Consider the following 15,585-nt stretch of genomic DNA (forward strand, 5'->3'; position numbering starts at 1 on the left):
ACGAAATTTATAGTAGTGGCTCATCTGCAAGGATAATTACAAATGGTGTCGATACTGGCATTTATTGACCTACCGGTACTTTTTATTTCGGTTGTTGTAAACTAGACAATGTGGGTATTTTATTACATTGTGCTGCATAAACGGATGGTGGGCGTGTGATATGAATAGGACAACCAACACAGTCCCCCAGGATTTCACAGGCTTTTTTGAGATGAATACGACCTTGAGTGATTTTAGGTGTTTATTGTAACAGGCACATTTATAAAAACTTAATATTTAGGTGTTAAGATCATTTTAAGCATACGCGGCGCATTCATTTAAAAAATGCATCACAACGGTTTTTTTCTTCATCACTGATTTCTGCTCACTGCAGACTTGAAAGTGATACAGACCCCCTCACGCCATGACAGAGGTGTCATTTATCGTCCCAAAAGTTACAAAAATAATTTATGAAGGTTGAAAATGTACTTAGTGCAACCATAATATACTTTAAATGGTTACTTGCTGAGATAGGCTGCAGCACTCCCGCCACCCCAAAAAAGGGACAAGCGGTAGAAAATGGATGGATGGATGGTTACTTGCATTATTATTATCTATTATAGTAATAATAATAATAATAATGCAAGTAATCATTTAAAAGCATATTAACTTTTATTTCTCATTACTGGATAATTTTTTTACCATTGTACTGTAATTGGAAGGTAAATAAATTTGTACATAACTCTTGTAAATAAACAAAAACAAAAAATTACTTATTTCTCTAAGCAAATATTAAACTTAAATATATTTTGAACATCTTAAAGGGAAATGTATTCCCTGTCGGAAAAACGAGGTCGGATGTTCATTTTTTTTTTTTTTTTTTTTGTTAATTGCCATCATGTGTTCACTGAATTCTCGCTAGTTGGTTTGTGTTGATGGGCTAATAATGTAACCTGACTCTAGCCAGATCCTTGTAGTTCGCTGAGCTTCACACAAGGATCTGGGCTCGAGGGCATTGCAAACTCCTTCAAGACAGCAAAACATAATGAACCAATCAGGATCGTCGGTGGGATTTCATAGATGTGACGTAGTGCCGAAGCGACTGTTTGATTCAAACAACAATGGCGGCACGCAGCCAGGAGTCGTGTGCTGACATTGATTCTGCTATTGCAACTGTTTTGCGACATCGATCGTCTTCTGACATTGCTGTGTTGTTTCAGTAAAAGTTCTCTAACTTTTCGTTCCGTCGTTATCCAATATGTCGGCTGTTCTGTTTTGGATTTGCCAGCGTCACAGGTTGATTTCCATGTGAGTGGTTGAAGTAGCATGTCATTGAAGATAACGACAAGTGGTTTATCCAATCACATACAATGATTTTTTTTACATGGCCCCACCTTCAGAAATACATCTCCTATTGAGAAGTCCCAGATCCTTGTGTGGAGCTCAGCGAACTACAAGGATCTGGCTAGAGTCAGGTTACTAATAATGCTCATCCGATTGGAAACTGAAATAATCCCACAACGGGACATTTGTCTTTGTAATCTTATGTTTTTCCTCCTGGTTTTTGTTACTTTGCGGCAAGTCACGAATATGTAGTCTGTCTGTACGTGCTTCCTGAGTGTGTGTACAAAGCTGGCACCCTGCTTTTCGCCCACCAATGAGACAAAGATTGTGAATCACTGAAAAGAAAGCTTACTGCATTCAGTTATCATACTGTTAAATAAACACATTCAGGTTCTGAGAATGATGCACAGAGTGAGACGTCTTTCTCCCAATTTGAAGCGAGAGACGAACAAACGCGATGCTCAACAATTCTGATTGGCGAAGATGTCTGTCACTCAAATGCCAGTGACGGCGGAGAAAAAACAAAACAAAAAAAACCTCAGTTTCTTGCAGTTACTTAACCGCACTAATTAAAACTTCCCGAAAGGGACAAGCGATAGATTATGGATGGATGGATGCTGATTCAATGTCGAATAAGTATTTAGCCCTACTACTCAGTGACAAATGTTAGTGGCAAAAATGATTCTTGATTGGCCAGGATATGCAGGTAAATTGTTGGGTCTGTACAATGTTGAGAGGTTTTGCTTAGATTTGTGGAATTTTGGGGGATTGCAAAATCTTATAAGACTTTTATAAGACTTTTAGTGCAAGCAACAGCTTTAGCAGACTGTATTTGTACTCTGTTACTGCATTCTACCTTTTGTCCACTAGATAGCAGCACTTCAGTTCCAATTGAAGCTGTAACTGGAGTAGATTTTCTCTCCTGTCCTGTTCTTCCCTAACAAAAAAATTGTGTCCCATCCTTCTGGTAAAATGAATCCCGCTCCCATTTGGAATGACTCTCGCTCCAGTACCAATCCTTTTTTTTACTTCGTCTTAGTCTTTGGCTCATACATTGAATTTGGTTTGATCTTTTTCTTATTGTTTTTTAAATTACTTTGTGTTTTGCAGATTTTTATATATATGGCAACAAAAACAGTTACTCTGCGGTAATACAATGTCTATAATATCCATCCATCCATCCATCTTCTTCCGCTTATCCGAGGTCGGGTCGCGGGGGCAGCAGCCTAAGCAGGGAAGCCCAGACTTCCCTCTCCCCTGCCACTTCGTCCAGCTCTTCCCGGGGGATCCCGAGGCGTTCCCAGGCCAGCCGGGAGAGAAAGTCTTCCCAACGTGTCCTGGGTCTTCCCCGTGGCCTCCTACCGGTCGGACGTGCCCTAAACACCTCCCTAGGGAGGCGTTCGGGTGGCATCCTGACCAGATGCCCGAACCACCTCATCTGGCTCCTCTCGATGTGGAAGAGCAGCGGCTTTACTTTGAGCTCCCCCCAGATGGCAGAGCTTCTAACCCTATCTCTAAGGGAGAGCCCCGCCACCCGTGATTTTGTCCTTTCGGTCATAACCCAAAGCTCATGACAATAGGTGAGGATGGAAACGTAGATCGACCGGTAAATTGAGAGCTTTGCCTTCCGGCTCAGCTCCTTCTTCACCACAACGGATCGATACAGCGTCCGCATTACTGAAGACGCCGCACCGATCCGCCTGTCGATCTCACGATCCACTCTTCCCTCACTCGTGAACAAGACTCCGAGGTACTTGAACTCCTCCACTTGGGGCAAGATCTCCTCCCCAACCCGGAGATGGCACTCCACTCTTTTCCGGGCGAGAACCATGGACTCGGACTTGGAGGTGCTGATTCTCATCCCAGTCGCTTCACACTCAGCTGCGAACTGGGTGAGAGCTGAAGATCCTGGCCAGATGAAGCCATCTGGACCACATCATCTGCAAAAAGCAGAGACCTAATCCTGCAGCCACCAAACCAGATCCCCTCAACGCCTTGACTGCGCCTAGAAATTCTGTCCATAAAAGTTATGAACAGAATCGGTGACAAAGGGCAGCCCTGACTGGAAACGTGTCCGACTTACTGCCGACAATGCGGACCAAGCTCTGACACTGATCGTACAGGGAGCAGACCGCCACAATCAGACAGTCCGATACCCCATACTCTCTGAGCACTCCCCACAGGACTTCCCGAGGAACACGATCGAATGCCTTCTCCAAGTCCACAAAGCACATGTAGACTGGTTGCGCAAACTCCCATGCACCCTCAAGGACCCTGCCGAGAGTATAGAGCTGGTCCACAGTTCCACGACCAGGAACGAAAACCACACTGTTCCTCCTGAATCCGAGGTTCGACTATCCGGCGTAGCCTCCTCTTCAGTACACCTGAATAGACCTTACCGGGAAGGCTGAGGAGTGTGATCCCACGATAGTTAGAACACACCCTCTGGTTCCCCTTTTTAAAGAGAGGAACCACCACCCCAGTCTGCCAATCCAGAGGTACCGCCCCCGATGTCCACGCGATGCTGCAGAGTCTTGTCAACCAAGACAGCCCCACAGCATCCAGAGCCTTAAGGAACTCCGGGCGGATCTCATCTACCCCCGGGGCCTTGCCACCGAGGAGCTTTTTAACTACCTTAGCAACCTCAGCCCCAGAAATAGGAGAGCCCACCACAGATTCCCCAGGCACTGCTTCCTCATAGAAAGACGTGTTGGTGGGATTGAGGAGGTCTTCAAAGTATTCCTTCCACCGATCCACAACATCCAATATCTATAATATAATATATATAATATATACATCCAGTATTTATTTTCGTTTGCCGAATAAAGATATGCTTAGTTGATATTTTTCAGGAATTTGCATTGCAAGTGTACACCACTGGTGTGCTTGATTAATTTAAAGCATGTTTTGCATACTACGTGTTTACTCTGTCACAATCAACTCATGAACTTTAAGAATATTAGAGACTTCCCTGACAGTTTAGTGAGTTTGATGTGTATGTTGTAAGTTTTTACTTTGCTTTGTAATTCATTTTACCACATCAGTTGAGTTTGCATGTTCTCCCCGTGACTGCGTGGGTTCCCTCCGGGTACTCCGGCTTCCTCCCACCTCCAAAGACATGCACCTGGGGATAGGTTGATTGGCAACGCTAAATTGGCCCTAGTGTGTGAATGTTGTCTGTCTATCTGTGTTGGCCCTGTGATGAGGTGGCGACTTGTCCAGGGTGTACCCCGCCTTCCGCACGATTGTAGCTGAGATAGGCTCCAGCGACCCCAAAAGGGAATAAGCGGTAGAAAATGGATGGAGTTTCTCTATTGTCATATGCTTGCTCCATTGCTGCTCTTCAAATTATTCTGGCGGAAAGTATTTAGGCCTCTGAGAATTGTACTTGTTTTGGCTTACATTACAGTGTGGGCTTACTGAAAGAAAATTACAAAATGGGAGCGCCTGTCCTAGCTTCTATTTCCTATTGGTTGCTTCCTACTCCCTTCTGCTTCCATTAAATGTATTCTCTTGTTCTGTCCCGATCACGTAATAAATAGTAAAGTTGACTCCTTTTTTGCAGGATTCCCTCGGGATTCCCTTGACCCGTGGGATTTCCAGAATTTTTTTTAGTATTTAGTTCCAATCCCAATTGAATTGCCTGTCGCCATAGAAATGCAATGATGCTGTTAGCAGTGTTGCGTTCGAAGACACTGTACAAAATGATATAAATGGAGAGCACCAACATGGTGACACGGCCCCAGAGCATTTTACATTCATGAAATATTAATGTTTGTATTGGATGAAGGTTATATGATTGACATTCTGTGTGTTAGCAGGAAACTAAAATAATTGTGGAATGAAACTGAGTTATTCCAGACATCTCTAACTGTGATAAAGCCACTGTCTTTATGTTAAGCTATTTAATGCAGTAGACTTATTCAGTCTTTTTCCTGAGTTGTATCACTCAATGCAGAGTCTCCTGCAGGATTTCTCTCTGCCGCACAGACAGTCTTTGTGTAAACTGGTAGTGAGATGATTTATGGTAAATTAGTTTAGGTTAATGCTAACTTTACACATTGAATAAAAGGTAGTTCTAAAACTTACCTTCAACACAGTTATATATATTTATGGACACATTTGAATTGACACATATTGCCTCCACAATTGTTTTCATTCTCCATATGAACAATTCTATTTAAAAAAAATGTCATTCAAGTTTTTAAGAAATTATTAACTCAGAAGAAAACAGTATTTATTGTTATAAAAGTACTGTCTGCATCTAGGCACTGAAATTTGGGGGGAAATGATTCTGTGTTGTCTAATTGTACATTTAAAGATGTTCAACAAAAAAACTAACAAGGTCTTGACAATCTTAATACCCAGTCTATTATTTTTCCAGGTTTACAGGCATATCTGTTTAATTGAGTAAGTCTGCGTGGAGTACAATATGCCTGCAAGTCTGTTGGGAGATATCATGTGTCATTGATGTATTGCTATCTGCATCTACAGATGGATAGAGTGTCACTTTTAACCCAAGGAAACTTGACCGTTTCTTTAAATGTTTCTGTAGCAAAAAAAGGACAGGCCTGAAGCCCATTTTATATCTTACTGCCATTTGATGCTGTGATAAGGCGTAAACCTTCCTGAGTCTCTGTGTGTGCTCACCCAATTTTGTAGGGACTCAGTCTGCAAATTCAAGGAGCTGACTCTTGCTACGCCAGTTCACAACTAGTTATCTGTGGACAACTAGACACATTCAGAAAATTGCGTCCTAATAATATATAGTGACATAATTCATCAGCATTCTAAAGCAGCTGGAGTAGATTGTGAAATATATATATATACCTGTGAAGTTGGCACTTTGTGTGAATCGTATATAAAAACAGAATACAATGATTTGCAAATCCTTTTCAACCTATATTCAATTGAATAGACTGCTAAGATAAAATACTTAACGTTCAAACTGGAAAACTTTATTTTTTGCAAATATTAGCTCATTTGGAATTTGTTGCCTGCAACATGTTTCAAAAAAGCTGGCACAAGTGGCAAAAAAGACTGAGAAAGTTGAGGGATGTAAACACTTATTTGGAACATCCCACAGGTGAACAAATTGGTTTCCTTAGTTCCCATACGTTTACTGAGTGTCATTAAAAGGTAAGGCAATGTAACACAGTGGTAAAAATGCCCCTGTGCCAACTTTTTTGAAATGTGTTGCTGCCATTAAATTGTAAGTTAATGATTATTTGCAATTTAAGTTTCTCAGTTCAAACATTAAATATCTTGTTTTTACAGTCAATTCAATTGAATATAAGTTGAAAATGATTTGCAAATCATTGTATTGTGTTTTGATTTACGAATTACACAATGTGCCAACTTCACTGGTTTTGGATATATATATATATGTGTGTTTATATATGCAGATATAGATGTGTGTATATATATGCATATAGATGTGTGTTGAACAATTGAAATTGTTGAACAGTTTAAGAACAACATTTCTCAACGAGCTGTTGCAAGGAATTTAGGGATTTCACCATCTACGGTCTGTAATACCATCAAAAGGTTCAGAGAATCTGGAGAAATCACTGCACGTAAGCGATGCTATTACGGACCTTCGATCCCTCAGGTGGTACTGCATCAAAAAGCGACATCAGTGTGTAAAGGATATTACCACATGGGCTCAGGAACACTTCAGAAAACCGATATATCGATATATGCATATACATATATATGCATTTATATATATATGTGTGTATATATATATGCATATATATGTGTGTGTATATATATATACATATATATATATATGTATATATGTATGTGTGTGTGTGTGTGTATATATATATATATATATATATATATATATATATATATATATATATATATATATATATATATATATATATATGCATATAAATATATATATGCATATATACTGTATGTACACTGCCGTTCAAAAGTTTGGGGTCACCCAAACAATTTTGTGGAATAGCCTTCATTTCTAAGAACAAGAATAGACTGTCGAGTTTCAGATGAAAGTTCTCTTTTTCTGGCCATTTTGAGCGTTTAATTGACCCCACAAATGTGATGCTCCAGAAACTCAATCTGCTCAAAGGAAAGTCAGTTTTGTAGCTTCTGTAACGAGCTAAACTGTTTTCAGATGTGTGAACATGATTGCACAAGGGTTTTCTAATCATCAATTAGCCTTCTGAGCCAATGAGCAAACACATTGTACCATTAGAACACTGGAGTGATAGTTGCTGGAAAAAGGACTCTATACACCTATGTAGATATTGCACCAAAAACCAGACATTTGCAGCTAGAATAGTCATTTACCACATTAACAATGTATAGAGTGTATTTCTTTAAAGTTAAGACTAGTTTAAAGTTATCTTCATTGAAAAGTACAGTGCTTTTCCTTCAAAAATAAGGACATTTCAATGTGACCCCAAACTTTTGAACGGTAGTGTATATATATATATATATATGTATATATATATATATATATATATATATATACATATATATATGTGTGTGTGTGTATGTATTAATAAATATATATATGTATGTACAGTATGTATGTATGTATATATGGATATTTTACCTTCCAAAATTATTTCAGGTAGTAATAACATTTGTCATGTATTCATACTGTACAGAAGCCTTTTCTTGGAAGAAAGTGGAACCCAACGGGAAAGGCCCATGTCCTCGAAGAAGACAATGCTGCTGCATGGTTGGAGATCGAATCATCCTCTTTGGAGGAACCAGGTGACGCAAAGTACCTAATCTCAATAGTTAATTATTTGGATAATGACAAAGTTATGGTATTCATTTATTTCGAACACACATGCAGTTACAATGTAGTAGATCCCATTTTCAGTTTCTCATTACCGCTTGTCTGAAAATAAGTAGAAAGAAGCAGATCTTATTTAAATCCTACCCCTTTTCGTTTCAAAGCAATTTCTAGGACGTTTTTTTGTACTCAATCTGCAACACAAACCGTGAATAAATAAATGAGTAAATAAGTTTAAAGAAAAAGATAATCATAAATGAATAGTTAAGTTGTGATTCACTGCTGCCCACTGCTCCCCTCACCTCCCAGGGGGTGACCAAGGGGATTGGTTTAAATGCAGAGGACAAATTTCACCACACCTAGTGTGTGAGTGACAATCATTGGTACTTTAACTTAACTTAACTTTAACTTAATGAGATAAGATTATCTCATTGTTAAATAAGGTTCTAGATGTCCATCAGGGTTCTTCTTCCTTGTACTTTATGAACACTTTGAGTTTGAACAGTTTTTTAAACTACGTTATATAACAGGGATCCCAGACATCCTTTATTTAGCGAAACTCCGCTATTCTTTTTGCCAAAGTGGTATTTTAAAAAAAATAATTGAACGCCTAACTTGGCCGCTCTCCGGTGCACCGTGGTTAGCTGGCTGCTTATATATGGAAGTAATATTGTAGCAAAATTATTTGCAAACCTGTATCTCAATCCAATTTGCATGCATGTGTGCTAATTTGTGTGTCTGTATATAAATCCGAGTGTGTGTATTCAGATCTGTGTATGTGTGTTTTAGATCCGCGCAAGTGTGTTTTAAGTTATATGTCTGTCCCTAATCAGAAATAACCCTCGATAAGCTGTTTACATACACGTGACTTTTGCGACACTTCTGCCATGTAAAACCCCCGTTTCCATATGAGTTGGGAAATTGTGTTAGATGTAAATATAAACGGAATACAATGATTTGCAAATCTTTTTCAACCCATATTCAATTGAATGCACTACAAAGACAAGATATTTGATATTCAAACTCATAAACTTTTTTTTTTTTTTGCAAATAATAATTAACTTAGAATTTCTTGGCTGCAATGCGTGCCAAAGTAGTTGGGAAAGGGCATGTTCACCACTGTGTTATATGGCCTTTCCTTTTAACAACACTCAGTAAACATTTGGGAACTGAGGAGACACCTTTTTTAAGTTTCTCAGGTGGAATTCTTTCCCATTCTTGCTTGATGTACAGCTTAAAGGCCTACTGAAATGAATTTTTTTAAATTTAAACGGGGATAGCAGATCCATTCTATGTGTCATACTTGATCATTTCGCGATATTGCCATATTTTTGCTGAAAGAATTTAGTAGAGAACATCGACGATAAAGTTCGCAACTTTTGGTTGCTGATAAAAAAAGCCTTGCCTGTACCGGAAGTAGCGTGACGTCACAGGTTGAAAGGCTCCTCACATTTCCCCATTGTTTACACCAGCAGCGAGAGCGATTCGGACCGAGAATGCGACGATTACCCCATTAATTTGAGCCTGGATGAAAGATTCGTGGATGAGAATTGTGAGAGTGAAGGACTAGAGTGCAGTGCAGGACGCATCTTTTTTCGCTCTGACCGTAACTTTGGTACAAGCTGGCTCATTGGATTCCACACTCTCTCCTTTTTTTATTATGGATCACAGATTTGTATTTTAAACCACCTCGGATACTATATCCTCTTGAAAATGAGAGTCGAGAACGCGAAATGGACATTCACATTGACTTTTATCTCCACGACAATACATCGACAAAGCACTTTAGCTACGGAGCTAACGTGATAGCATCGGGCTTAACTGCAGACAGAAACAAAAGAAATAAACCCCTGACTGGAAGGATAGACAGAAAATCAACAATACTATTAAACCATGGACCTGTAAATACACGGTTAACGCTTTCCAGCCTGGCGAAGCTTAACAATGCTGTTGCTAATGACGCCATTGAAGCTAACCTAGAAACGGGACCTCACAGAGCTATGTTAAAAACATTAGCTATCCACCTACGACAGCCAGCCCTCATCTGCTCATCAACACCCGTGCTCACCTGCGTTCCAGCGATCAACGGAGCGACGAAGGACTTCACCCGATCATCCGTGCGGTCAGCGGCTAGCGTCGGATAGCACGTCTGCTATCCAAGTCAAAGTCCTCCTGGTTGTGTTGCTACAGACAGCCGCTAATACACCGATCCCACCTACAACTTTCTTCTTTGCAGTCTTCATTGTTCATTAAACAAATTGCAAAAGATTCACCAACACAGATGTCCAGAATACTGTGGAATTTTGAGATGAAAACAGAGCTTTTTGTATTGGATTCAATGGTGTCCGAATACTTCCATTACAACGATTGACGTCACGCGCATATGTCATCATACATAGACGTTTTCAACCGGAAGTTTAGCGGGAAATTTAAGATTGCACTTTATAAGTTAACCCGGCCGTATTGGCATGTGTTGCAATGTTAAGATTTCATCATTGATATATAAACTATCAGACTGCGTGGTCGGTAGTAGTGGGTTTCAGTAGGCCTTTAAGTTGTTCAACAGTCCGGGGGTCTACGTTGTGGTATTTTAGGCTTCATAATGCGCCACACATTTTCAATGGGAGACAGGTCTGGACTACGGGCAGGCCAGTCTAGTACCCGCACTCTTTTACTATGAAGCCACGTTGATGTAACACGTGGCTTGGCATTGTCTTGCTGAAATAAGCAGGGGCGTGCGTCCATGCTAACGTTGCTTGCAAGGCAACATATGTTGCTCCAAAACTTGTATGTACCTTTCAGCATTAATGGCGCCTTCACAGATGTGTAAGTTACCCATGTCTTGGGCACTAATACACCCCCATACCATCACAGATGCTGGCTTTTCAACTTTGCGCCTATAACAATCCGGATGGTTCTTTTTCTCTTTGGTCCGGAGGACACAACGTCCACAGTTTCCAAAAACAATTTGAAATGTGGACTCGTCAGACCACAGAACACTTTTCCACTTTGTATCAGTCCATCTTAGATGAGCTCAGGCCCAGCGAAGCCGACGACGTTTCTGGGTGATGTTGATAAACGGTTATCGCCTTGCATAGGTGAGTTTTAACTTGCACTTACAGATGTAGCGACCAACTGTAGTTACTGGCAGTGGTTTTCTGAAGTGTTCCTGAGCCCATGTGGTGATATCCTTTACACACTGATGTCGCTTGTTGATGCAGTACAGCCTGAGGGATCGAGGGTCACGGGCTTAGCTGCTTGTGTGCAGTGATTTCTCCAGATTCTCTGAACCCTTTGATGATATTACGGACCGTAGATGGTGAAATCTCTAAATTACTTGCAATAGTTGGGTGAGAAAGGTTTTTCTTAAACTGTTCAACAATTTGCTCACGCATTTGTTGACAAAGTGGTGACCCTCGCCCCATCCTTGTTTGTGAATGACTGAGCATTTCATGGAATGTACTTTTATACCCAATCATGGCACCCACCTGTTCCCAATTTGCCTGTTCACCTGTGGGATGTTCCAAATAAGTGTTTGATGAGCTTTCCTCAACTTTATCAGTATTTATTGTCACCTTTCCCAACTACTTTGTCACGTGTTGCTGGCATCAAATTCTAAAGTTAATGATTATTTGCAAAAAAAAAATGTATCAGTTTGAACATCAAATATGTTGTCTTTGTAGCATATTCAACTGAATATGGGTTAAAAATGATTTGCAAATCATTGTATTCCGTTTATATTTACATATAACACAATTTCCCAACTCATATGGAAACGGGGTTTGTATGACATACATTTGTCAAACTAATGGATATGTCATGATACAGCATGTACCGTAATTTCCGGACTATAAGCCGCACCTGACTATAAGCCGCACCAGCTAAATCTAGGGGAAAATACAGATTGCTCCATATATAAGCCGCACCCGACTATAAGCCGCAGGGTTTTGATGTGTAATTACCGTAGTATATAGGGGTTCCTGCTACCACGGAGGGGATTGTCGGGACAGAGATGACTGTTTGGGAACGCAAAGCGTCCCATTTATTAACAATAAATCTTTCAATCATTCAATCAAACTTTCACATCTTTGACATGGCGAACAGTACAAATAATACAACGGTGCAAAGCAATACAAAGTGCTCGCCTGTACGTTATCAAAATAACCTGCCTACCGGTATATGAAAAGTCAGTCTTTAATCATTGTGTCATCGTCTTCCTCCTGCGTACTAAAACCACCGAAATCCTCTTCGTCGGTGTCGGAGAAGAACAGGCTGTAAATAAGCCACACCCTTGTATAAGCCGCAGGGACCAGAACGAGGGGAAAAAGTAGCGGCTTATAGTCCGGAAATTACGGTACATACATTAGTTCATGTACATTTACATAAGTTAAAAAAATATTTCTCTGTATCAAAATGTTAAATTCTATGTAAAATATTTCTCTGTATCAAAATGTTAAATTCTAAAGTTAATGATTATTTGCAAAAAAAAAATGTTTATCAGTTTGAACATCAAATATGTTGTCTTTGTAGCATATTCAAGTGAATATGGGTTGAAAATGATTTGCAAATCATTGTATTCCGTTTATATTTACATCTAACACAATTTCCCAACTCATATGGAAACAGGGTTTGTAGTACCACTGTTAGTATAAGACAAGACGAGACAAAACACACTTACACACACACAGACACACTCACACACACACAGGCCCAAACACTCTCTGACCATACACCTCTCTCCCATCGCTCTGTGCTGAGGGCATCATTCTCTTTCCTCCTCGTACTTCTTCAGTACTTCTTTTTTAAACTGTGTTTTGAATTGAATCATGTTGGAACACGTTTTTAACTCGTCCTCTAAGCTGTTCCACAGACCGACTCCACGCACTGACATGCACATTGATTTTAAAGTTGTTCTAAATTTAGGCAAATATAATTTGTTGTTTCCTCTTAGACTGTAACTATGGTGAGCATCTCTATCCTGGAATAGGTTCTGTATATTGGATGGTAGAGAGTTTTGGGATGCCCTAAACATAATGTTTTAACTTGCACTTACAGATGTAGCGACCAACTGTAGTTACTGACAGTGGGTTTCTGAAGTGTTCCTGAGCCCATGTGGTGATATCCTTTACACACTGATGTCGCTTGTTGATGCAGTACAGCCTGAGGGATCGAAGGTCACGGGCATAGCTGCTTACGTGCAGTGATTTTTCCAGATTCTCCGAACCCTTTGATGATATTACGGACCGTAGATGGGGAAATCCCTAAATCCCTTGCAATAGTTGGTTGAGAAAGGTTTTTGCAAACGCATTTGTTGACAAAGTGGTGACCCTCGCCCCATCCTTGTTTGTGAATGACTGAGCATTTCATGGAATCTACTTTTATACCCAATCATGGCACCCACCTGTTCCCAATTTGCCTGTTCACCTGTGGGATATTCCAAATAAGTGTCACCCAATCACCCAAAAACACTAAGTTCTTCACCATGAAAAACAAAAAATCTGTTTTACAGAATATCCCTGGTGTAGCAACTGGTCATTGTTCCCCACCCGTAAACTGGTGGTCTGGCTCCTGTAGAGGGTAGTCTGATGATTTCATTGGTGGTCATAAGGCAGTACTGATAACTGGTACCTGCTAAGGTGCCACTGTGCTTGGGATAGACCAGTAGCCAGTGGAGTAATGAGGTAGCTAACGGCATTAAAATGTCCCAGCATAGCCTGGACCTGGGCTATTGTTATCAACAAGGCTGAGTTATCAGCCGAAACCCCACTGGGAAACCTGATAGGGAAGATCGGAAGACTGTGGATAAGAGTTCTCTCAGCCCCATGTCTACATGCCTATGTGTCCATCAGACCTGATTTCACATAACCATGTGCATCTATTTCTTTGTAATCTGTATCGCAAGGTAATTATAGTACAAATTGTATTTAAATGGTTAACATACATTTCGACATTTTTTAAATCATTCAAGAAGTGGCATATTTTTTGGATTAGTTAATAATAATGTTGTATCATATTGTTTGAAAGGCATGTTTATTTATACAGCACAATTCGTATACAAGGCAATTTAAATTGCTCTACAAAGGTATACAGTTACAAGAAAACAAACACAATTATCATAAAAATAATCATGAATTAACCATCAATTGAAAATAAAAATTTGTTGTCGTATGCACAGCGAAATACAAGTGAAAAGTTGAGGACTGTCTTACATCTTCTGGAGGATTTCAACAGCATAAAACTGAAACATAGCTTCACCATGCTTAGTCATGACTATGGGCACTAGCAATAGACCACTTCTTAAGGTTCTCAGAGCCCAAGTTGCCTCGAACATTTAAGAGATTTACTTTGACGCTAGACCATAAAAAGACTTGTACACAAGCAGAGCTGTTTCAATGTCTATTCTCTGACGACTAGAAGAGCCAGTGCAGTGACCCAAGCAGTGGAATAATAGGGTTGTGTTTCCTGAATCTATTCATGACTCGAGCAGCAGTATTTTCTATGTATTGCAGCTGCTTTACAGCTTATTTAGGTAGCCCAGGAGCAAAGGCATGGATTAGTCTTTCAGTCTGGTTTAGACACAATTTCTTTGATTTTGGCAATGTTTTGAGGTGGTAAAAATCTGCTGATGTTAGATTTATTATGGGTTGTTAATTTCGAGTCCATTATTACCTCTCAATTTCAAACCTAATTCAATTCAAATCTGACATTTTCTAGCATCCAACATCAAACAACTTTTCCCTCAACCACGAGTCCATGACCATCATCGCTCACCTGCGGCGGGAAGCATACGAGACTCCGTGAACCTTGCGCCCAAGTACAGATTTTGTGTTGATTTATTGTGAATACAAAAGTAAACATTGACATACGCAAAAGGGAGTAACATATGATAAAACAAGGCGGCAGCTAAAGAAGAACTTCCCCATGTATCCCCTTTTTTATCACACAGTAAAAAAACGGCCAGTTGAACAGCTGATTTTACTAATCCCGGTGCTGACGTCAAAACCTTGTGACTCGCGTCCCATATGGGACCAGAACAAATATACTAGGGTACTAAGCCTATAGTTGCCATAAACAGTTAGCTTCTACAGCAGGGGTGCCCAAAGTGCGGCACAGGGGCCTTCTGGGAAGATTTGTTCAATGTTGGATGTTAGAAACTGTCCGATTTGTTACAACAGTCAGACATTCAATCATTGTTGCAGCGTGATGATTTATGAGCACATCATGCAATGCGCGTTTGCAAGACGAGAGGGTGTAGCGCACCGCCGCACTCGCGGGGTGTGGCCGCGGTGTAGAGAGCAGATGGATAAGAAGCTGAAGAGAGCAAGGCAGAGGCGGGTGGGTGTGTTCAGGAGTTAAAATGCATGCCTGTTTGCAGATCTGTTGGTCATTCTCCGGGTGGGGTTGTCACTGATGTCATATTGATACTTTTTTTTTCCTAATGTTTTCGCGACCGTAAATGTTTTATTTTTATCAACATGTGATAG

The 15,585-nt window shown here is 40.2% G+C and overlaps 1 protein-coding gene across 4 annotated transcripts in view; it reads left to right on the forward strand.

Moving 5' to 3' along the window:
• klhdc3 (kelch domain containing 3) overlaps positions 1–15,585 on the forward strand; it is a 62,958-nt gene that overhangs the window by 11,337 nt on the left and 36,036 nt on the right. For 3 of the 4 annotated variants that reach the window (XM_062058569.1, XM_062058568.1, XM_062058570.1), the window contains exon 8: positions 7,968–8,076. In XM_062058569.1, coding sequence (XP_061914553.1) covers positions 7,968–8,076 — 109 coding nt within the window. Of the gene's footprint in view, positions 1–7,967; positions 8,087–15,585 lie in introns of all 4 variants that reach the window. The other variant, XM_062058572.1, reaches the window with a different exon arrangement.

This window comes from Entelurus aequoreus, linkage group LG09, assembly GCF_033978785.1.
Source record: "Entelurus aequoreus isolate RoL-2023_Sb linkage group LG09, RoL_Eaeq_v1.1, whole genome shotgun sequence".
NCBI classification, from domain to species: Eukaryota; Metazoa; Chordata; class Actinopteri; order Syngnathiformes; family Syngnathidae; genus Entelurus; species Entelurus aequoreus.